The 26,332-nt window shown below is 39.1% G+C and overlaps 1 protein-coding gene across 3 annotated transcripts in view; it reads left to right on the top strand.

Annotated features, from left to right (window-relative positions):
* Positions 1–26,332, top strand: part of LOC121388580 (hemocyte protein-glutamine gamma-glutamyltransferase-like) — a 64,637-nt gene that overhangs the window by 1,845 nt on the left and 36,460 nt on the right. The window contains exons 1-5 of one of the 3 annotated variants that reach the window (XM_041519975.1): positions 11,118–11,334; positions 21,203–21,354; positions 22,690–22,872; positions 24,570–24,833; positions 25,445–25,563. In XM_041519975.1, the coding sequence (XP_041375909.1) occupies positions 11,300–11,334; positions 21,203–21,354; positions 22,690–22,872; positions 24,570–24,833; positions 25,445–25,563 (753 nt within the window). In that variant the 5' untranslated portion in view covers positions 11,118–11,299. Of the gene's footprint in view, positions 1–11,117; positions 11,335–16,135; positions 16,220–21,202; positions 21,355–22,689; positions 22,873–24,569; positions 24,834–25,444; positions 25,564–26,332 lie in introns of those variants that run through there. The other 2 variants (XM_041519972.1, XM_041519974.1) reach the window with 2 other exon arrangements.

Genomic DNA, 26,332 nt, shown 5'->3' with positions numbered 1-26,332 from the left:
AGCTGATGATAAGATAAAAATCAATGTGCTCTAGTGGCATCGTTAAATAAAACAAACTTTACTCTCTCTCAACCCTCCTCAACCAAGTGTCAAAATAAGCATATGATTAACATAAAAAAAAACCCCACACAGTGCAGAAACCGAGAATATTGTTACGGATGCGATTTATGCGAAACGGAAACACACCAAGAGAAGTCACGGTGATTTAAGTTGATGTCGGCGGCTGCATACTTCGTTACGCCGCCGACTACAGATGCTATGCGGAAACAGCGAATCTCCGCTCACTGTGTAATTATCTTCTTGTAATTGTGGCTTCCTGGTACGTGCTCAGGTCAGAGGTCACTCAACGGCTGACCTTGAGAGGCTGCACGCAAAAATCGTACCATCTTGTCCTGAACTAAAGATTAAAGTAGTTACGCTGTGTTGTTTTCGGTAGCTGGGTGCTCCACAACTGGCATAACAGAGGCCGTGGTATGTACTATCCTGTCTGTGGGATGGTGCATATAAAAGATCCTTTGTTGCTAATCGAAAAGAGTAGCCCATGAAGTGGCGACAGCGGGTTTCCTGTCTCAATATTTGTGTGGTCCTTAACCATATTATGTCTGACGCCATATAAAAACGTAAATAAAATGTGTTGAGTGCGTCGTTAAATAAAACATTTCCTTCCTTTCCATTGTATCGCGGCAGCGGGTTTCTTCTCTCATTATCTGTGTAGTCCTCAAATATATGTCAGACACCATACAACCGTAATTAACATGGGCGGATCCAGGGGGGGGGGGGGGACCAGGGGGACGCGTCCCCCCAAAAAATTGTTCAAGTGCCCTCAAAATGTCCAAGTGCCCTTTTTGTTTGTAGAATTTTTTTTTTTTTAAGTAAACAATAATTATATTGTAGATAAATGAAATCAAGATTTTCGTGTACATGCGCAAGCTTGCAGATATGTGTCTGTGTTATTGAGTCTCAATGGGGCCCCATTGAGGTTCTAACGCGAGTGACGCCAATTTACTTCATTATTGCTAGTATATTATGACGTAGAACTGTAGGAATTCATATTAATTGTAAATATCAAAACTTGTAGTAAGGTGCCCTTTTGACGAGTCAATGTGCCCTTCTTTTTTGGTCCCCCCCCCCCCTAAAAATATTTCCTGGATCCGCCCATGATTAAAATGCATTGAGTGCGTCGTTTAATAAAATATTCCTTCTTTTGTTCCTGTTCGGTAGCACTATTAAAAGGAGCAGTACCATAATTGCAAGTGCCATAGTTGGCTATTTTTACATTTATCTGTGACATTTATTTATGACGAATTAATGGACTTTATGCATATTTGTTTTGCATATTTGCATAGTGAACTCATTAAAACATTAATAGAAAAATCAAATTCGTTTGGCACTCCTAACTGTAACTGAATACACGACCTGATTTGTTGAGTATATACGACCGTGTATCTTTAACAAAGCTGGTATATAATTCAAACACGCTCGTGTATTCATTTACAATGTATATGAATACACGTGCTTATTTGTTAATTATATTCGACCGTGCACCTTTAACAAAGCTGGTATATAATTCAAATACGCTTGTGTATTCAGTTATAATGTAATTGAATACACGTGCAGATTTGTTGAGTATATACGACCGTGTACCTTTAACAAAGCTGGTATATCATTCACAAACACTCGTGTATTCAGTTACAATGCATCTGAATACACGTGCTGATTTGTTAATTCAAATACTCTGTGTATTCATTTATACGTGCAGATTTGTTAAAAATATACGACCGTGTACCTTTAACAAAGCTGGACTGGCATGATACAATTCAAATCAGCACGTGTATTCAGTTTCACCGTAACTGATGTACGTCACTCAAGGTCACATCTTGTTTACTTATATCTTAGACCTTACATGATCGTATCTACCGCGCAGTCTCAGTGGAATCCGGAGAGCGTGCCATCTATTCCGTAACTAATTCCTCACCAAGAAAACATCCCTCTCTTTGTTCACTCAATTACTTTATGACTGCTGTTTGTTTCCCACGGGGCAGAGTCAGGTAGTGATTTGCTGATAATGATGATGATTATGATGTGATCTGGGGTTGTTTTTGTGTTGTTGTTTTTTCCCCAATTAAGGTGCAAGCACGCTGTCCTGGACAGAACTGGCTGCCTGGGCTCAATGTTAAGGCGCAAATTCCACGTATCTGTAATCCGTATCATCATGCGTATACATACTTTATTCTTACTAGTTACAATCAACACGTCTTTTATATGTACTTACCTATTAAAAGGATAGCACATACCGTGGATTTTTTTTATATTTTTATTTACCAGTCGTGGAACACAAGTCGAAACGGGTGCTGTACGTCACAACCCGTTTCATCTGTAGTAATGTCACTGCTACTACGAATAATCCATAGGCTATGAAAGACGCCAGCAATTGAAAGAAAGAAATGTTTTATTTAACGACGCACTCATCACATTTTATTTACGGTTATATGATGTCAAACATATGGTTAAGGACCACACAGATAATGAGCGAGGAAACCCGCTGTCGCCATTTCATGGGCTACTCTTTTCGATTAGCAGAAAGGGATCTTTTATATGCACCATCCTACAGACAGGGTAGTACATACCACGGCCTTTGATATACCAGTCGTGGTGCACTGGCTGGAATAAAAAATAGCCCAATGGGCCCACCGACGGGGATCGATCCCAGACCGACCGCACATCGAGCGAGCGCTGTACCAGGCTACGTCCCGCCCCTCGCCAGCAATTGAAGGGCGCAGTCATAGATTAATTGGCCATTCAACTGAAGGGACCAACACCTCTCTCGCCACTGTCAGCCCTTCACATATTACCCGTTCTGAGTTTGTATCCATGTAATAACAGTACATCGAGGCGCATGTCTCGTGGGATCAAACCTTCTCAGCGGACACATTTTTTTTTTTCTTCCCCGTACCAACACCAGTGTCCCACGACTGGTATACCAACAGCCATGGTATGTGCTGTCCCCCCCCCCCCCCCCCCCCCCCCCCCCCCCCCCCCCACACACACACACACACACTGCATAGGTTACTGTACACGTGCCTGCGAATGCACTGTTAGCCATTAAGAAGCAATGAAATGCACAAAGAGCGGAGATTTCTGAAATGTTCGGTCTTACATTTGACTAAACATGGCGACGAGACTTGGATGGTTTCACTACACATTTCACTCTCGGCGCTAAGTTCATCCATCACTCTCAAGTTCAACCCCAGTCCCGTGTTGTGAGACGTGTTGTGCTTAACATAGTCACTTCGAGTTATTCAAAAAAAGTTAAAATGATTTGCATGTTTTCAGTTTTAGATTTCCTGGCAGGATTTCGAAATTGTATATGTCGCTATTGCAAACTAGAACCTCTTATTTTAAATTTGTGTTTGGCGTTGTCAATTTAAAATGGGTTTCCATTGCGGATATCATTAAGGTTATATCCGATGACAACAAAGACAGACGAGTTTATTAAATATGTAGTTGTGTTTGTGTTTTGCATTAGTAAACGACCCCGTCGGTGGGCCCTATTGAGCTATTTCTCGTTCCAGCCAGTGCATCACGACTGGTATATCAAAGGTCGTGGTATGTGCTGTCCTGTGTGAGATGGTGCATATAAGAAATCCCTTGCTGCTAATCGAAAAGAGTAGCCCATCTCAATATCTATGTGGTACGTAACCATATTATCTGACGCCATATAACTGTAAATAAAATGTGTTGAGTGCGTCGTTAAATAAAACGATTTTACAGAATATGTAACCGATATTGCAGCTTTAAAATCTTCTGGGGTTTTTTTTTTAGTCACATTACTTATAATCCAATACTTCAGATCCAGTCCTCAGCCCAAACCACGCTCATAACTATGATTGTTACTGTAACTCAAAGTAATTGTATTAAAGTAAACCCACTGGCACTGCCTGACATTACATGCACTTTACAACGAGATGTCTGTAAACATTTTTTTATAACTTTGATCTTTAACGAATTGCGAACTTTAATTCTGCTATCGCCAGTATCAAGCATATGTTACAGTTAAATCAAATATGCAACTGAAAAATAGAACACAAAAAAAGACTAAGTTACGTTCTCTATTATAGTATGTTACAGTTCTCTTTGACGAGTAAGCCAGTGGGCCCATTGGGCTATTTCTCGCTTCAGCCAGTGCACCACGACTGGTATATCAAAGACTGCGGTATGTGCTATCCTGTCTATGGAATGGTGCATATAAAAGACACCTTCCTGCTAATCGAAAAGAGTAGCCCATGAAGTGGCGACAGCGGGTTTCCTCCCTCTATCTGTGTGGTCCGTAACCATATGTCCGACGCCATATGACCGTAAATAAAATGTTTTGAGTGCGTCATTAAATAAAACATTTCCTTCCTTCCTTTGACGAGTAACTAACATACATTTAGTTCCGTATTAAATAGCTCTATGCTGGTTCCAGTGAAAGTAAAAAGACTTTGATTAACGGACTTCAAAACTGTTTTATATCAACAAGGTCCAGACGTTAAACTCTTGTAGAAAGGAAGTGTTCCACAGGTGCTAAGACGCGTGTTACGCAGGTGTACTGATCGGGCCATCATTAAACATACAAAACTGGGGTTGTTTCTTGTCTGCTCAGTGTTATAAATAATTGCTCCGAACACCCCCTCCTTCCCTTGCCTCATCCGCCCCGAAAAAAATCTGTTTTGTAACTCTATTCATTATTTTAACAGTAAAAAAACAAAAACATGTGCGTATCGGCTCCCATTTTTTGCAGGAGGAGCAGGCTGATTTTTGCCATGGAAAATTAAAATGTCCGAATCTGGATAACAACATTTATTCATATTAGCATTACTGCCAGACAGCTTATATAGGGTTTCAAACGAATCTCTACAATTTTTTTTTACATGGATTACAACTACTAATATTGTGGTTAGAATTAGGAAAACACATAGTGAAACGATTTCAACCCATCTCATTTTGCTCGAATTACTCTATGGTTTTGCCCCAAATTTGAGGATTTGCTTCACGGAATATCGAAATTGTAATGTACATAACATACATGTCGTGCAAACTGAGACGCGTACAGTATGACTAGATCCGTCTTGTCACTTGGTAACAAAGCCTGTGAAACCGACGAATCCATAAAATCTGCTAAGTCGACTTTCGTCAACTAGATGGGGCCGTCAGAGAGAGGTGAACTACACAAAGACAGCAAACTTGAAATCCACGCATGCCTGACATGGAGTGTTCTGTTCCTGCTGAACGAATTGCCTCCGAGTAAAATCTCTTTGGTTTTGAGTATAATTTGCTTCATTCCCAAACATTCTCCAATATATTTTTGTTCGACTACTTCGTTGTATTTTTAAGGACATATAGCTGAAGGTATAATGTTTACATTTCAAAACAAAAGTTTATAATTTTATTTTTATTTTAACTTATTTTCGTGCTTATATTCAATTAAGGTTCAAGCACGCTGTCCTGGACACATACTTCAGCTATCTGGGCTGTCTGTCCATGACAGTGGGTTAGTTCTTAGTGGTTAGTGGTTATTGAGAGAGAGGAGGGTGTAGTGGTCTTACACCTACACACTGAGTCGTTAAAACTCGCTCTGGGTGGGAGCCGGTACCATGCTGCGAACACAGTACCTACCATCGTTATGTCCGATGGATTAACCACGACACTACCGAGGACGGTTTTAATCAATAATTTTGACGGGAAGCTGCCATCATGCAACTCTGACACTGCGCCTTTAATGCGGGCAAGAACATATGGTCGTGACAGAAGCAAGGCACTCAAATTATTGTATTTTTGACACGTTATGAATACTAGATAGTAATAGCAAATATTTAATAATGTATTGTTAAACAAACTTCTTTTTTCTTTAACTATGGTGGATGTTTTAGTATGACGTTTTCTTTACAAGTTATAATAGTATATAATTGCATTGCTCCATGGTTTGTTTTTTACTATACAATCTGTCATGGCTGATGTTTTCCTTGTTATTTGTTTCGTTAAAAAATACAAAGCACTTCGTTATACGAGCGTGAATGCATTTCAGATCATGCAGTGGACCTCATCAGTTTAGTTTCGTTGTTAGAACAATGATTAATTAGGTGTTCCCAATAAACTTGTTGAAGCGCATGTTTATATCCGCCGGTATCTCTATTTCTAGACTTGTGAGTTATAGAATACACGTGTTTGTTGGCATTAGTGGAAAATAAGTGCAGCCAACGTTTATTCTCTCTCTTTTTTGCCTCTTTTGCCCCCCCCCCCCCCCCCCTCTCTCCCTCCCCTTCTCCCTCTCTCCCCCTCCCTCTCTCTCTCTCTCCCCCCCTCCCCTCTCCTCTCTCTCTCTCTCTCTCTCTCTCTCTCTCTCTCTCTCTCTCTCTCTCTCTCTCTCTCTCTCTCTCTCTCTCTCTCTCTATATATATATATATATATATATATATATAGGGTTGAACCTAGTATCTTGGATCAGTAACGACCAGTATCGTCGCCCGTAAATAATCTATATAAAAGGTGAAATGTTATTGGTCGATATTTTAAAAATGTTTTCATTGTTTTTACACATTAGAGTTACAAGGTGATGTCTCCATTGGGTTTTTTTGTGTGTGTTTTTTTTTTTTTTGGGGGGGGGTGGGTGGGGTGGATTGGGCATGCCAGGTGGGGGAGTGTTGGTTTACATTCACTAAGGGGGCAGGATCTATCTCATTTGGTAGAGCGTTTGCCTGAGGTGTTTGGAAAATTAAGACCTAACCCCATTGGTGGATCCATTCTGTTGCTGAGGTTTATTTTGGTTGTTTAATAAAAACAAATAAAAACAAACAAACAAGGAAATAAAAAACCCACCCACTTTCGAACCAGTGCCGCACGCCCATTATTTCAAATGCCGTGCTGTTGTCATGTCTGTGGCGAAAGTGCATATAAAATATCCCACGAACTCAGGATTGCCTCTTTTAAGACATAATTACGATATCAACTTGAAAGACAGAACAGCATTTGTAATCGTCTTTTCTCCGCGTACGTGTTAAAGTTGTCGTTTATCCGCCATCAGTTATACCCTTTTTGAGAAATGTCGTTAGAAAGTGTCACATCTTCGAACAAATCTTGTTTCGGTGATGGTCATTTAAGTGTCAAACGTCTGCATCGTGTGTATTAAAGACATTATTATGGCTTTGGCATTGCGTGTGCCAATATACAGTAAAACCCGTATTAAACAGCCACCAACGGGGAACTCAAATGATAGCCTTTTTAAAGTCGCAGATCCTACAGTTGGAACTCGTGAAAATAGTTAAAAGTTAAAGTTTGTTTTGTTTAACGACGCCGCTATCTAGTGCTCTAGAGCACATTGATTTATTAATCATTGGCCATTGGATGTCAAACATATAGCAATTTTGACATATAGTCTTAGAGAGGAAACCCGCTACATTTTTCTTGATGCAGCAAGGGATCTTTTATATGCACTTTCCCACAGACAGGAAAGCACATACCACGGTCTTTGACCAGTTGTGGTGCACTGGTGGGAACAAGAAAGAAAAAATAATCAGTTGAATTCATCCACCAAGGTGGTTCGATCCTGCGACGCAAGCACTTCAAGCGAGCACTTAACCGACTGAGCTAAATTCCGCCCTTTCGTTAAAATAGTCACCAAGTTTGGTTAATCTACAAACCTGTAACGCATTTGGATAGAGTTACAACAGTGAAACAATGAACAAAAATATACTTAAAAATAGTCTATAGCTCGTCCCCATAACCGTTACTTCTCAGAGAGTTACAACGGAGTGAAACAATGAAGAAAAATATACTTTAAAATAGTCTGTAGCCGTCTTCATAGCCGTTACTTATCAGAGGTACGTGGGGTTTTTTAAAATACGGACCCCCCCCCCCCCCCCCCCCCCCCCCCCCCCCCCCCCCCCCCCCCCCCCCCCAACATTTCGTGGTATTAGAAACACGAGGGTGACCAGAAACACTTCGGATGTATAGAATTGGATAATCTAAACAATAAGATCTTAAGTAATCTCTGATTTCAGTTATCAAAAACGGCTCTAAAATTGAAAAATTAGCCATGGTGTTTAAAAACTAGAGTCTGTCAATTTCACACAGGATGCTGCTTAATCCTGCTCAATTTGTTGTGTATTAGATGCTTTGGGAGAATAAAATGATGGTATCTTTAAACACGTAGTTGTTTAATTAAGGTGGCTGCTATATCAAATATGAATATAATCAAGCAACTCGGAAATATAAGTTGGTTCCTGAGAGTATACCGATAGCTTGCTATGGCTTATTTGTGTGCTTATATTAACCCGAAAGCACGTTGTTCATGATATGCAATTCGGCATGCATGGGACAAAGGTTAATGTGTGAATGTGAGAGCGGAACACTGGGACATGTTCAGGAGGTTGCAAGTGATCACGGCCGTTCGCTAGACTGGATTTTGCGCCTAAAGATATATAGAGGATATTTGAATTATTATTTTTTTGGTCAAATAAGATTTATATCTCATCAAGTGAAGTTTGCAATCATATCTCACGAGTCACGATGAGTGTGATATGATTGCAATTCACGAGATGAGATATAAATCATATTTGACAAAAAACATGAAATGTTCTATTTATTTTTAAAATGCCAGCAGCAAAATAGTACCGACTTTCTTACAGTGAAGATAACACTTCCTACAGGGACGATAACACATTTTAGAATGAAATAGTAAAAATTTCACTCTAAAATGTGTTATCGTCACTGAGTGACTGATAACACTTTTATTTCACTGATATTTTAAGATATTTTACTAAATTTTATATAATAAAAGTTGGTCCCAGAAACTCGTGAGAGTATACCGATAGCTTGCTATAGCTTATTGGTGTGCTTATATTAACCCGAAGTTCAAGTTTGTTGTTCATGGTACTCAAATTCGGCATGCATGGGAGAAATGCTAATGGATAAGTGTGGGAACGGAACCCTGGGACATATTCAGGAGCGCGAGCGATTGCGACCGCTCGATAGAGAGGGTTTTGCGCCAAATAGATGAATGTGATATGATAGAAGATGTTACATGTTCCAGTTAAATTGTTCGAGAGCGCTGCGTTTATTTTATGTGCTCTTTCCCTTATAAAAAAGACAGCCTGCCTTTAATTTACCAAACCTTTGTGGAACATTAGCTAGAACGGAAAATAACCCGCTATTTAAATCTGTAGTCTCTAGATTACATGTAAAATAGGTCATCAACTGTTGTGATTTTTTCCCTTGACGCGCCATTTTTCAATTTATTTAGATCTTATTGACAATCTAGGGTCCCGTTTTATGAAGCAATCTTAGCACTACGATCAACTTAAGTACATAGCTACCATACGCACTTAAGGTGATCTCAGCGCTAAGATCACTAAATGTAAAACGGGGCCTAGCTAGATCATTAAACAACGTTGGAGCAGGCATGTTTTTGTGTGTGTGGAGGTGGGGGGGCATGTTGGGGGGGGGGGGGGGGCTTCTGCATCTTATTCCGAACTGTTTGAGAAAACATGTGTTGAACATCATGACGAGACTTGCGAGTTAACTTGGCAATGTCTTTTGACTTGAAACTCGATTTTATTAAAACTGTTTATATTTTGCATTATAAACAAATTACATAATGGGGAAAGAGAGCCTGCACCTTAGGTCCTATACATATTAAATTATCATGAAAATACGTCGCTGAACATCTTTATTTAAACAAAAAATCGTGCATGCCGATCTCTGAACCCTCCCCTCCACCCCCCCCCCCTTACAAATCTTACTCTTTTTTGTAGCTTGACTCATTGCCGTTTAACAAACTTAAATTTGCTCTTTTTAGAATTTTGTGCCCCAACCGTCCCCTTTAATAGGTCGTAGATCCGCTCCTGGTGCCAGCGCAGAACGCGGGAAATGGACGCATGAAAACAACACGTAGAACTACTCTTATAAATAGCAGTAATTTTATATGCACCCGTTTCATAAATCCGTTTTTCTTTAAAAACCGCACTTTTGGAAGTGTAATAGGTGGGAAAATACAATAGTCTGTGTAGGGTATAGGGGCCGAGAAATAGCTCAGTGGTTATGGGCTATTGCTCATTCTAGCCAGTGCATCACGACTGGTATATCAAAGGCCGTGGTATCTGCTGTCTTGGCTATGGACTGGTGCTTATAAAAGATCGCTTGCTACTAATGAAAAAATGTAGCGGGTTTCTTCTCTAAGACGTAATGTCGAAATTACAAAATGTTTGACACCCAATAGCCGATAATTAATAATTGAAGGTGCTCTAGTGGTGTTGTTAAACAAAATAAACAAACTATGTAGGGCGTAGGCCTAATGCAAATTGTCATTTCATCATGGCTTCAGCTTAATAAAAATTTATCATTAAATCTATCGGTCAATCATTGAACCATTTATTTTCATATATATAACAGTAAATGGTTATCATAAAATCATAGACGTAAAATCATCATCCTTCAATGTGGGATGCATAAGCTTATTTTGGGAACAATGCACCACTCTTCTCTCGCCACACACAGACACACACAGACACACATACACACAGACACACAGACACACACACACACACACACACACATACATATATATATATATATATATATATATATATATATATATATATATATACACAAAAACACACACAGAGAGAGAGAGAGAGAGAGAGAGAGAGAGAGAGAGAGAGAGAGAGAGAGAGAGAGAGACACATACAGACAGAGAGAGAGACAGAGAGAGATAGACGGAGACAGACACACAGACACACAGAGATAGACACATACACACACACGCGCGCTCTCTCACACACGCACAATTCCAATTTTTCAGAAATAAGTTTTACTTGCATGTCAAATATCAACTTGATTTAATTATTACCAATCCCAAGCGCGGACCCACGTGTTTGTGAAACGGGGGTGGGTCCGCCGAACATGGTAAGAGGTGTTTGAACAGGCTTTTCTTTTCTTTTTTCTTTTGACTTCAGCGAAAAAAAAAGGGGGGCGCTCCCCGACGCCCTCCCCTTGATCCGCGCCTGCTGATTCCCCTGATCCGTTCTCCCCTCTGTAATTATACCATTAGTCATACACCTGTATACACCACACGACGTATTCTGACGTATCCCTTTCTCGTTCGTGTTTGCCATAAATCTGTAGTCGACAGCGCCGTCAGCTTTCATTAACGGTGCCATTTCTTGAGAATGAACCTGCAAATCGAAGTCTCGAACACGCTACAATTATAGTCGTTGTCGATGGCGCACTCGGTGGCGGCGGTCCGGTGTTGTGTGGCAATTGTCTGATGGCCAGGAGACACAGGGACGAGATTCGGAAAAGGTTTGTGTGAATGGTGTCTGGAAACTGAATTTATTTTAGAACTATTTATTGAACTATTTAATTGCATCTCTCGTGATAGAAGGAAGGAAGGAAATGTTTTATTTAACGACGCACTCGACTCATTTTATTTATGGTTATATAGGCGTCAGACATATGGTTAAGGACCACACGGATATTGAGAGAGGAAACCCGCTGTCGCTACTTCATGGGCTACTCTTTTTCGATTAGCAGCAAGGGATCTTTTGTATGTACCATCCCACAGATAGGGTAGTACATACCACGACCTTTAATATCCCAGTCGTGGTGCACTGGCTGGAACGAGAAATAGCCCAATGGGCCCACCAACGGGAATCGATCCCACACCGACCGCGCATCGTGCGAGCGCTTTACCACTGGGCTACATTCCGCCCCTCGCTCTCGTGATAGAAGCAATATAATATTATATAATGTGTTATGTGTATAATTAAGCATTTAGTGATGCGTCGTGATTCCTAATGTCAGGGTGGGGTTTTGGGTGGGGTTTGTTTTGTTGTGGGTTTTTATGATATAGTTTAATTACTTTTAATTCAATTTTAATAAGTGTTTTTTGTGATATTGTATAATTATTATACAGTGTTGATTTGTTCCCTTGTTTTGCGGCTAAACGTGGATCGCTTGTTATATAGTAGAGATTTGTTTAAGTTCTGGAGTCTATTTCACTAAACATCGTAAGTTTACGTCTGCAACTAGCCGTTATACCGGATATTCATTTATATGTGTTTGACATCTATTTCACGCAGGAAATTACATCATTACAAAAGATGGAGAATTTTAAGGACAATAGAAAATGAAATATGAGTACTTTTATCTATATTTGTTGTACTATAATAGTAATAAAAACTCTGGTTTAGTCGTAGATTTACGTTTACGTGCAAAACTTGGTTTACAATGTTTTGTGAAATTGGGCTCTGGAGCCTATTTCACTAAACATCGTAAGTTTACGTCTGCAACTAGCCGTTATACCGGGCATTCATTTGCATGTGTTTGACACCTGTTTCACACAAGAAATTACATCATTACGAAAGATAGAGCATTTTAAGGACAAAGGAACATAAAATATGTGTACTTTAAAATATATTTCTTGTACTATAATAGTAATATGAATTGTGATTTAGTCGTAGATATACGTTTACGTGCAAAACTAGGCTTACGATGTTTTTTTTTAACATCATTACAGCACATTGATTGATAATCATCGGCTATTGTTAATTCTAACGCGTACGTAGTTTTCAGAGGAAACCCACTACATTTTATCAAAGGCCGTGGTATGTGCTATTCTGTCTGGGGTGGTGCATATAAAAGATATCTTGTTACTAATGGGGAAAATGTAGCGGGTTTCCTCTCTAAGATTACATGTATTAATTACCAAATGTTTGACATCCAATGATTAATAAATCAATGTGCTCTAGCGGTGTCGTTAAACAAAAATAACTTGGATTTTAATAAATTCAGTGGTTCCGAATAGTAGGACCTCCACAAGTCCAAAATATTGGACTCGAGTACTCGAGGTCAAACTCGACTCGGAACCGAGTACCCGACACTTAAACTAGATGATGAGACTAAGGAATAAAGTAAAATAGCATTATGCATCTTTATTCCAGCGCTAAACATGGATACCAAATCATGCCATTATATTGCATTTAGAAACCGGTTGATATGTTGTGACGGACGAACAGCCAGTTCAAAAAGAGAAACTAGCGCATGGTCATACAACTATTGTGTAACCTATTGTCCGAACCAAATTGTTAACAACTACAAAAAATTACTCTCCTACCTTTAATTGCCGTTAGATTTCCTCCAAAATTTGTGCAGACACAAATCGCAAAAAAACCCAACTACAAATATACAGATTCCACACACGAGACTGCAACGATGTCGCCGATATTGTCTTTGCTGAGATTGCATAGGAAAAAATACATGCAGTTTTCTGCCGTCTGCCATGTTGTTTGTTTATGGAATACTCTTCAAGAGGGATGAAAGCCTCCAAAGTATGTGACACAATTAACATGAAATCGATGCTCTCTAGTGGTATCATTAAAATAATAATAATAATAATAACAACCAAAAAAATAAAATAATATGACGTCATCACGTTCGCTTTTATATCATAACATGTTATGACGTGTTAGATTAAGTCCTATCCTTTCACCCCTGTTGAAGAATATTCCATAAAAAGTCAAAATGGCTGCTGATACAAAATTACATGCTTTTTTCCCTATGCGCTCTCAGCGAAGTCGATATAGATGACATGGTTAGCATCTGGTATGTGGAATCTGTGTCATTGTAATGGGTTTTTTGCGATTTGTGTCTGGACAAACTTTGGAGGAAATCTAACTGCAATTAAAGGTAGGAGAGTAATTTTTCGTAGTTGTTAACAATTTGGTTCGGACAATATATCGTTTATTATTTACTGCGAAAATTATTGTCCTACATTGTCCATTGTATTATAGTAATAGTTGATCATTATATTCCACCATGCACGGGTACTCGAATCCGAATAGGGCCTACGTGTAAATCTATATCTGTCGAATCCAAATCCTGAGTGAGTACACAGCATTTGTTGCGTTCAGTTTGGTTCTCGAAAGGTTGCATATCATGCTGCGTTCGAGTATGCTCGTAATTGATCCCTCCGTATGACGAGTTAACCACGCCCCCCGTGACACGTGATGCAGGGTTAGACAAACATTCAATAATGGCTGCCAATTTGCATAGGTCGATAGCAAAATCAACCGATCTGCCGATTAAGTTTTCGTCTTAATGTATTTAGAAATATCGTTGTTTAATTAAAAAGCCGACAGGAAGAGACATTCAAGTGTTTCACTACAGGGTACATTTACAATGACAACGTGATTTAAATCGACGAAACCATTTTTACTTCAGTAAATCGAACTCTAAGCACAAGAACCCGGAAGTGACAAACGTCGAATGCAAGCAAAAGAAGATTTAAAACATCCTATGCTAACTTTTCTTGTCAGGACTGATAAATTAAAATGTCTTGTTTGTTTCTTTTTTCTTCTTCTTTTTCATCTTAATTTTTGTTGTTGTTGTTCGACTTTTATATTAATGGAATCCCGATATGCCGAGGAACAAGAGTATAGAAGGCGCGTGTATTTTTAATGAAAAACGAGTGCCCTGAAAATGGTGAAAATGCCCCAAAAGTGTTTGGTCTACCATGCCGTGCCTAATTTCTAGGGAAATCACTAAATATATATTATGGTAAAATTGGGTTGTTTTAATTGAGGGGTGGGGTGGAGGGGGACTAATGGATAAGTTAAAGTTTGTTTTGTTTAAAGACACCAATAGAGCACATTGAATTATTAATCATCAGCTATTGGATGTCAAACATTGTGTACTTTTGACATGTATAGTCTAGAGTGCAAACCTGCTACATTAGTAGCCAGGTATCTTGTATATATATATATATATATATATATATATATATATATATATAGAATACTGGTGGTTATCATTAAAGGCTTGAAAGGTGCTCAATACTTTAAGAGAGAGTAGAGCATGCAATAAATGTATATTGCACTTTTGTCCTACGCTATTACTCCGAGTTTCACGCCCTTCGACGATCTTCAGCTATCTAGATCGTCGAAGGGCGTGCAAAAACTGGAGTAATAGCGTAGGACAAAAGTGCAATATATACATTTATATATATATATATATATATATATATATATATATATATATATATATATACACACATACACACCACCCAACAGACAGAATAGCACATACCACAGCCTTTGATATACTAGTCGTGATGCACTGGCTTAAATCGAATCAAACCGAGAAACCGTAACCGGTAATTGTTTTTTATTTTATTTTTTGCTTCAAAACATTTCAGGGTCCCTACATAAAAATTGCCTAATCTATAACTTTCCAGACAATACTTCTTTATCCCCTAAAGCTCACAAACATATAGGTTACTCCCCCCCCCCCCCCCACACACACACAAAAGCACATACACACACTCACGCCAAAACACACATGCAAACAAAAAGAAATGGAAAAAAGCTAAGACTTCCAAACGTTCCAGCATGCTTGTTAATACTATCACTAACCCTAAACCTAACTTAAGCCTGAATTAACTGAATGCTGGAACGATCGGAAGTCTTGTCAAAACGTTTATTTTGGCCATTCGTCGGACTGTGTGCAGTTTAACGACGGATTCTTAACGACAATATATACATCGAAGACTGATTAAATGAGTCAGTAAATTCCATTACATTAGAGGGAAAGTGATTCTTAAACTCTTACCTTTGTAGAATTTATATATCAGTTGAATTTTGATGGATTTCGGCAAAACTTCACTTTTAATACCATGTGACGGTTTCGCAGGAAAACACTGATTTTACGTCAATCGTAGGCTCCGCATAGTTGTCATCGCTGTTAACACATGTCAGCAGAAGTATATGTTTACTATGATTATAATTCAGTTGGAGGAGACAATTATTTTAACTAATTTTAATGCTAACTATAGAAAAACGTTACACATCGAAAAAAATTATGTCTAACCTAATGACGTCCAAACAAAGTTTGGCCCGCGGTTTTTGAACCGCGAACCATGATTGGTCCAGCGCGGTTGTCAATCACGCCGTACGGAGGGGTCAATTACCGCTTCGACAACTTCCGACTTGAAAATACCGTCTCAAATATCAATTTCCGAACACACCCGAACGCAGCATAATAATGCCATTGGTAACCAACAACGTTATCGTTACCATTACCATTATGACGTCATAAAAGTGTCCAACGTTACGTCCATAGGTTTGTTTATGTTTGTGTGCATGTTGAAATATCGGCTTTGTTTCTGGATTTACTGTTTATTAGATAAAAGGTAAGAACTGTTTTGAAATACTTTCAGAGGCGGATCTAGGGGAGGGGGTGGTAGGGGGCCCGCCCCCCTACATTTTGCGACAGTTATATTTTCATGTTTTTTTACAATCTCCTCCAAACCTCCCCCAAAGTTCCCTTGGCATTCCTCCTCATGTCATTGGGGCCCCCATAAATAGATTTTCTGGATCCGCCACTGACTTTGCACACAACAATTATAAAAAATTTATATTGTGACAGAATTCAATTGGACACGGAGAAATTTTAAACCTTGCTTCACTTCAAGATGACAATTCTCAGATGTCAGGAGTCGTTAGTATAGGGAGACATACTATTATATGCACACTAGCAGCTATCTGTCTGTCTCTCGCTCTCCGTATGTCTGTTTGTCTGCCTTTCTGTCTCCCTTTCTGTCTCTCCTCTCTCTCTCTCTCTCTCCCTCCCCCCCCCCTCTCTCTCTCTCTCTCTCAATTCGACTGGCCAGCGTATAAACATAAAAATGGGTAACCTCGTTGGGGAACCCCTCTATTAGTGTACCCCGATTGCTTTTGTTTTTAAGCCCCCCCCCCCCCCACACACACACACACACATTTTACACTAGGTACGACACTTTCAAAGATTGTCTTTTTAAGCAAAAATACCGCAATGAGAACCGATTACTTGAACTAAATTTCATATAAATTTCATATCACTTGGACGTCGAAAGCTTGGGTGGGTGGGTGGGGGGGGGGGGGGGGCATTATTACTACCCTCCAACTTTAAAAATTATTCAATACTCACTCACGTTGAAAGGTAAATTCATATAAAATTGGACATATGGTTAAGGACCGCACAAATATTGAGAGAGGAAACCCGCTGTCGCCACTTCGTGGGCTACTTTTTTCGATTAGCAGCAAGGGATATTTTATATGCACCATCCCAAAGACAGGGTAGTACATACCACGGTCTTCGATATACCGGTCATGGTGCATTGGCTGGAGTTAGAAATAGCCAGACCGACCGCGCATTAAGCGAACGCTTTACTACTGAGCTACGTCCCGCCCCTAGAAATTTGGAAGGAAATGTTTTGTTTAACGACGCACTCAACACATTTTATTTACGGTTATATGGCGTCAGACATATAGTTAAGGACCACACAGATATTGAGAGAGGAAACCCGCTGTCGCCACTTCATGGGCTACTCTTTTCGAATAACAGCAAGGGATCTTTTATATGCACCATCCCACAGACAGGATAGCACATACTACGGCCTTTGTTAAACCAGTTGTGGAGCACTGGCTAGAACGAGTATGGATAAAAACAATTTGATGTTATAGTTTCTCAAACTGAGGATTTCTGCTGGTCATACAACAATGAAATAATGTGTACAATTAAATTCAACATTCTACACTGGCGTATATAGGTGTATGTGCACCCCCCCCCCCCCCCCCCTACTTTTTGCCACCTTCTTACACCCGTGTTCTATCAGGTGGTGTGTATTTCTATCATGTCTTGTCGTGTACGTAACTCCTAAACTTATTTGGCACAGTATATCTAGAATACTGTCAAAAATAAAAACAAAAGCGAAATTGCTAGTGAATCTGATTATCAGAAAGCACCTTGTGCATTTGGACTGGCGTTTACGGCCTGCCCTCCGGTAATTTCGAGCCTTGATGTGCCGACGCCGATGTATCAATCATAATCATCATCGTATTATGTTGTTCTTTTCTCCGAGACTCATCACATTCACTACTTGGTATTTCTGTGCACATAATAAAATGTAAGAAATGTTGGTGTTTTTGTAGCTGCTACGCGGTTTCAGCTACACGGGTCTCTTGTGGAATGTCTGTTGTACGAACACCACGCTGTCATTCCGTCGAGAACAATGATCAGAAAATGGAAGTGGGGGAGGGAACGGGGGAAGAGAGGAGGGGTAGAGAGGAATGGCAAACCACACACAAAAAAAAGCCGAGAAAGATTCCAGATGAGTAAACAAAAGTTCTAATGAAGTAATTACCATAAATTAATCCAATCAAATAAGACAAGATAAGATAAGATAAGGTAAGATAAAAGATAAAATAAAATTTATTGCATTTAAACATTCCATATGGGAACAGTGTGCACAACATAACATAACAAGGGCGGCACAATGTAAAAAAATAGTGGTACGGCTCGAGGTTGCCAGACTCTTTTCAAATTCACCTGTGAAGACTTTGTTCACAGATACAACAAATATAACCCACAAACAAACAAAAAGTGGTACGGCCGCACCGTCTACGTCGCCTCTGAATAATTTAAAGTTACATTCTCTGGTTACCATATTATAACATCATGTACAAATGTGAAACACAAGCTCAAATGCACTTTTAAAAAAGTCGTGTGTGTTCGCTATGAACGGATATCGTCAAACGTATACGCTGGATTCGTCGCCTGTGCCGCCATAGCTCAGCAAAGCACAAACGACAGCCTGTTGTCAGTTTCAGTTAACACGTGCGTTTACAGATTTCAAATTGTAGGGTTCGTCTCAAAAAATTAAAGAGAAATCTTGCGCTGTACGAAGAACATTCGGTTGAGGATACGGTACTAGAGTCTTTAGTTAAAACCGGTTTGATCTTGACAACGTATTATCGACAGTCGTACCTTCCTATTTCAGAATTGATATTTTATAAAGTGTTAGTAGAACTTTCAAAGTTTAGTTTGTATACTAGTAACACATTAATCATGTATATATTTTTAAAATAAAATATACTAAAGCAGACAATGAACGTTTTCACTTCTTAATTTTACGTGTTAAAATCGACAAATTCAAATAAATATTATTTCGTTTGGAAAGGGTAAAGTTGGGGGGGGGGGGGGGGGTAACGACATCAAAGATAAAGCATATTGATTTAATAACCATCCGACCCCATACAACCGTAAATAAAATGTGTTGAGTGCGTCGTTAAATAAAACATATCCTATCCTTCCTTCCATCTGCTGTTGGATGTCTAACATTTGGTAATTTTGACATATAATCTTAGAGAGGAATCGGGCGCATGTGCAGGGGGAGGATATTGGAGGTCGAAACCCTTACTTGCCCAAGCTTAAAAAAATTGAAATGTATTTTTTGGGGGGAGCATGGCCCCATATAAACGTTGCTTAACAGTCTATAACGCCAACCCCGCTGAAATCCCTGCACACGCGCCTTGGAAACCCGCTACATTTTTTTTAGCAAGGGATTGTTTATATGTACCATCCCACAGACAGGATATCACATACCATGATCTTTTTGTATACCCGCCGATGGGGATCGATCCTAGACTGATCGCGCATTTCCAAAAAACACCTTTTTAGGTCTAAGTAATGAATAAAAATAACATATAGTCTTGAAAAATGTTACGTAAATCGAACACAGTACCCTCTTCCTCTACCCCTAGAGCGTTACGTAATTAGTAAACACCCCCTTACATGTAACGCGTATGCCAACAGCTGGCCACTCAAAATTTCAAGGCAAATCCCCCACTCATCGACCCCTGGAAAGGCGTTGTACCATACCTCTATAGATATAAATATGTTTTGGAGATATGAGACGACCCCTCAATCAAGACAGTTAAATTTGTTCAAAAATTGCGAAATCTCACGTGATCTCTTGTTGGAGAATTCTATACTTGTGATAAGCCAATGAAAACTGAGATCGGTACGAGCCCGTCAAAAGTGTTCCACTTTCAAAAGCATGGCTTTGTTTTTGATCTGGATAAGCCAGCGTAGTGAAATCAATGCGGAACGCGGCGTCATATATGCACCAAACGTAATTAGATTTTCTGTTCTATATGCTTAAATAATAAAAATATTCCAGGGAATGTAGTTTTAATGACTATAGTTTTATATACGTATGCGCTACAATTATAATCGCAAATAGGTTGTAGGCCTAATATTAATTAAATATGTCCGTTAAAAATCAGTTATTTTGCCAATCTAAAAAAAATATTTTGTGCGTATGTACTTTATGGATGGCCTTTACTGTGTTTATGTCAATTTCAGAGAGTTTTGGGGGAATGTTTTTGCAAAAAAAAAAATTTAATTACATATCCTGAAATGCAGTTTCCTGCATTCTATACAAATAAAATTCATCGTAACAGATACTTCACATACACACACACACACACACACACACACACACACACACACACACACACACACGCCTCATACTTCGTTTCGGTCATTGTGTTATGGTTAGAATTTGGAATGTTTTATTTTCATTTCAACTTGATTTTTGAGCTCACATTCGAGTAAGATTCAAGAACGCTGTCCTGGGCACACACCTCAACTATCTGAGGCTCATTCCAGAACAGTGGATTACTGGTCAGCTGTTAATGAGTTTTATTATACAGCGCCCATTTTGTCTAGCCGTAGAAACCCTATATTGCTCAGTATTAATTATTTTTACTGGCAGATCTAAGGAGGCCCCAGGCCCCCCGCCCCCCCCCCCACCACCCCTTAATTTTGCGACAATCATATTTGTATGTTATTATTTTTATTTTTTTTAACGTTGGAGAATCCGAGGAATTCCTTGGGGAACGTTTGTGGCCTTCTGTCACATGTCATTGCTCCCCTCCATGGATTTTCTGGATCCGCCACTGGTCGCCCCTCCCCCAAGTTGTTAGGCTAGGTAGCTATATTAATTTACATTACTAGTATTTAGCTAAACTTGTCTCTGTGGTGCCATGGTTAGTCAAGCAGTAGACTGGTCCTATCCTACTTAATTAAATCAGTTTGGGCCGGATCCAGGATTTTGTAAAGGGGGGGGGGGGGGGGGGAAAAAAAAAAAAAAAAAAAAAAAAATGCTATTTGAGTTTGTCGAAGGCAAATACGCCGAGCTCCCCAAAGACGACGAAATCTGTAGGGTGGTTGTGGGGGTTGGGGCATGCTTTCTTCTCATATAACATTTAGCCTGTAGACGCGTCTATAGCGTTGCATAACGTGTTTGCCTCTAGCCTTGATTGGGTTTCTTTCCTCTCTTTTTTTTCAGAACAAGCTTGTCTGAAAAATTTGCCAGTTACTATGGCAGCCTACGAACGATGTGGCTGGGATCGAACCTGGCAGGCAGACGAACGCCTACAGTGCAGGAAAACCCATTTGCCGAAGATGCGGAACTTACGGCCTTCCAGAAGGCGAAAGAAGGTTGGGTTTTTTCAGTCTCTTTCGTTCGTATATATTCGGCCATTTCCGTGTTCAAAACGAAAACGATTTCTAGCATTATCGGGCCCGCTAAAAAAAAAAATATAATAATAAAAATATATATAATTAAATTATTGTATGAAGATGCATTCCCAATGAATGTGTCTCTAATTCCATTAGTTTATTTATACATTACTTGGAGGCGGGCTGAATTTCGTGTTACTCATACTTGTAACAGAGATATATCTTTTAAAATATTGAAAGAAAGGTTTGTGTTGTTTAACAATACCACTAGAACACATTAATTTATTAATCATCGGCTATTGGATGTCAAACGTTTGGTCATTTTGACACAGTTATAGAGAGGAAACCCGCTACATTTTTGCATTAGTAGCAAGGGATCTTTTATGTGCACCATCCCACAGACAAGATAGCCATACCATGTCCTTTGATATACCAGTCGTAGTGCACTGGCTGGAACGAGAAATAGTCCAATGGGCCCACCGACGGGGATCGATCCGAGACCGACCGTGCATCGGGCGTTCGCTTTACCACTGAGCTACGTCCCACTCCTTTTTAAAATCTTTAAATAAATAGACCGGCCTCGGTGGCGTAGTGGTTAGGCCATCGGTCTACAGGATGGTAGGTGCTGGGTTCGGATCCCAGTCGAGGCATGGGATTTTTAATCCAAATACTGACTCCAAACCCCGAGTGAGTGCTCCGCAAGGCTCAGTGGGTAGGTGTAAACCACTTGCACCGACCAGTGATCCATAACTGGTTCAACAAAGGCCATGGTTTGTGCTATCCTGCCTGTGGGAAGCGCAAATAAAAATCCCTTGCTGCTAATCGGAAAGAGTAGCCCATGTAGTGGCGACAGCGGGTTTCCTCTCTATATATCGGTGTGGTCCTTAACCATATGTCTGACGTCATATAAACGTAAATAAAATGTGTTGAGTGCGTCGTTAAATAAAACATTTCTTTCTTTCTTTAAATAAGTAATTTTTATGCAACATTCATATATTTCTGTCTATTAAAAACATTTTTTTTTAGGCCCGTAGGAACGATATCTGGGTGGGGGGGAGGGGATCTCTCGTGAGGGTTGGGGAGGGGGGACGGCCTCTGTCCCCCGGTTCCTACGGGCCTCTTATTTAAATACATACATTAAACTTTTGATTGTTATTAATATAGGCCTATCGTGCATGGTTTATAAATATGTATTATAATAACATTATACCACTGATGCACTTCGGGGACAATCGAAGATAATTCTGGTTTAAGGTGAGTGTGCATAAATAGTGATTATTTTGATAACTTTGGGGGGTTTTGTGTTTTTTTCAGAGGGTATTTTAAAGCCCAAGACTGTTGAACTACACCGGACCCTAAACCGGACTGCCCACCGGACCCAGGATTATGAGATCCCTAACCTGATCCTTAGGCGGGGTCAAGACTTCACCATCAAGATAACCTTCGAGAGAATGTTCGTAGAAAGAGAGGATCAAATCCATCTCAAATTTGTAACAGGTAATCTTGGACTTCAACTTTTCTCATCTGTATGGGAAGGAAAGGAACATTTAATTAACAAGACCCCAGATGTTAGTTTGAGAATAACAATGTTTTATGCTTCAAACAGTTATATATTATAACTATAGTCCGTCCCATTCTCCTACAACAAATGTTTATATATATATATATATAATTATATATAAATAATTTCAGTTTGGTTTGATGTAAGAAAAAAAAGTAAGAGTGTTTTGGAAATAACAAACAAATAATTTTTTTTTTTTTTTGCAATTTACAAAACAATCGGCTCAGAAATAAATAACTTGTAGCTAATTCCATAATAAGAAAAAAAGGCGTTCCCTGTGGGATGGACTGTAGATATATACCGTTGGATTATGTGAACCAAATCAGGCTATTTATTCCCTATTGGCTTAACCGGTGAATCGTGGTACAGTATATATATAAATATATATATATATATATATATATATATATATATATATATATATAATTTATAATATATATATATTATATATATATAATTTATGTATACCCACTACAAAGTTACACTTTTTATTATCTTTCGTACACACCCATTAGGTGAGAACATCATACATTATTTTTGATACCACATACTGTTAACACATATACGTGTGATAACAATCCAAAGACATACGACTAGATGCTCCTAGGTGATGGCCAGGTCGTGAATACCAAATCCAATGGAAAAAAGTACAATCTGTGACTTATAAGCTAATCTAGGGCCATAATAAGTTTTAGGTGGGAAAACGACATTTAAATTTAACACGTGAAAAATAACACGGTGGAAATAGATTACATTGTGACCTATAGTTAACCTGACAATCGTGTGTCTGCGACTCGTAAGTTAGCTACACGTGCAACGGCTGTAAATAACTTTTAGTTGAAAAAGATATTAAAATTTGCTTAAAACCTGTCTTTTGAGAATATGTGATACATCAGTGTCCGTTAGATACCATGTTTCTCACAACTCATTGTTTGAAAACGTATTGTTTAAAAACGTATCAAACTCGCTTTCGCTCGTTAGATACATTTTAAAACAAATCGTTGTGAGATAAATGGTATCTAACGGCCACTCATGTATTATTCTCTATGCAACCTGATGATTTTATAATGTTCAGTGGTAGCACTTCCTTCAGTGTAAACTTGCAGGATCTGATCAACAACAAGAACACAACGTCTAGGTTCTGCGTCATGTTTCGTTTTAAATCCATTAACTCTTACATAGCGCATAAAGATCTAATTGTTTAAAGGGACATACTCTAGTTTTTAAACACTAACATATATTTTTGACTATTATAGCCGTTTTTGATAACTGAAATCATACTTTACTTAGATTTTATGGTTTAGGTTATCATTTTCCATACATTCGTGGTGTTTTTGGTCTTCCTGGTGTTTTTAATATCACAAAATGCATTTGTCAAATTTTTAAAAACGCACGTCTGCCTGAGAAGTAACAGTCATGGTGTCAGAGTTTTAGTCTATTTTTAGAGGGTATTTCACCATGTCAAAGTCACAGACTCGTGTTTCACTCAGTTGAAACTTTATCCAAATGTGTTACAGGTTTGTAGATTAAATAAAGTTAGTGCTAATTTTCACGGGTTGAAGCTAGGGTCTGTCCCTTTAACAATATATTTTAATTAGTGTGGTTTCAATGTTCCTCACTGTTTCACTTTCAGGGTCAAGACCTCTGCAAAGTAAGGGCAGTGTTGTGTCGGTCAACAAAACTGAGAGTCCATCGAAAACCGAATGGGGATTCAGCATCGTAGAGATTCTGGAAAAAGGCGTAACACTCAAAGTGTCGTCTGCACCGGACTCAATTGTTGGACGTTACCAGCTGTTCATAGACACTGAGCACTGCGGTGCAAACCAGACGGAACCGGAAAAATACAGATACAAACACCCAGACGACATTTATCTGATATTCAACCCGTGGTGTGAAGGTAACGAAAACTGTTTTTATTCATTCTTCATTCATTTTCATTTCAACTTATTTTAGTGCTTATATCCAATTACAAGCACATACCACGGCAAGCACACTGCTGAAATAAACCGAAGATGAGACGTTAAATGACAACGTTTTATAACATATGCATAAGTCTAATAATATTATGTCTTTGATGTACTGGTTATTTTGTTGAATAACAACAAAATATATATTATTTATAGCACCAATATATATTGGTGTGTAAACCGTACATCCGCGTATTATTCCAACCTATGTGACGTAGGAATGGAACAGAATAGAATGGAATGGATGAATGTTTAACGACACCCCAGCACAAAATTACACATCGGCTATTGGGTGTCACAATGTAACGTAGGCTATTCGTGATAGGAATTTCATTGTATGATTAAAATATCTATACATTCTGGGGCGTAGCCAGAGAGGAAAACACGTCGAGGCAAATTCAGACCTGTAAAATAAATATCAATGTCATGGGAAAAATAAAATAAATCTGGGGAAATTCCAGACGAGGCAAGCGCCTCGTCTGCCTCATGCTGGCTACGCCATTGATATTCACAAACTAGATTTACTTTCATTGTTTTACAGGTGACTGTGTGTACCTGGATGATGAAAACCAACGCGAGGAATACGTTCTACGAGAAACGGGACGGATTTGGCTCGGCACTGTCGGGAAATTCTGTGTCCGGCCATGGAATTTTGCTCAGGTACGAATCCTTTTTGCAAGTATTTATTAAAGTGGTCCCGTTCGTATTGCTTTCATCTGATAAAAATATATGTCCAGTTACAGAAGATATAAATAAATATAATATAAGTATTTGATATGTTGTCTGTTCGTCCGTACAAAACACAACCCGTACGTACGTATGCATGTATGTATGAATATCTATATATTGTGTGTATATCGAGGTTCACGGTTACATACATAGATATTAACACACTGGCGCAAGGGATAACTAAATTCTTTCTGGCCTCACAAATTGTCCAATGCCGTTGCTGGAACTAGAACCTATGGCACCGAATCGCCCGCAAATTGTACACATTTGTCACGATACCTTCTGAGCTATTGAGGCATCCATAAAAAGGATGTTCTTTAACTCAGCCATATGCATAGGGCCTAAAAGTTACGCGGTCGATTACGCTTACGTACATGAAACAGTGGACTAGTGTATACATGTATTGATGTAGAATACCTATATATTGTATGTATATATGTATGTTTGTGTGCGTGTGTGTGCATGCGTGCGTGCGTGCGCGCGCGCGCGCGCGTGTATGTATGTATGACAGTCTCTATAACGCTCTATGGGTGGTATGTGAATCTGGTAAAAATGTGTTAAATTAAATAGTTTTATTCATCGTTTTCCATTGTTTTGTTTGTTTATTTTGTTTTGTTTTCTTTTCGATTGTGTTCAATATGTCGAAATGATCTTCTCCTAATACGCTGCGCTGATTCTACAGATTTCGTGCGGTCAACGT

The sequence above is a fragment of the Gigantopelta aegis genome, chromosome 14 (assembly GCF_016097555.1).
Source record: "Gigantopelta aegis isolate Gae_Host chromosome 14, Gae_host_genome, whole genome shotgun sequence".
In the NCBI taxonomy this organism is placed as follows: Eukaryota; Metazoa; Mollusca; class Gastropoda; order Neomphalida; family Peltospiridae; genus Gigantopelta; species Gigantopelta aegis.
Note: the sequence above shows the minus strand (reverse complement) of the source record. Positions and strands in the feature narration are given on the sequence as shown.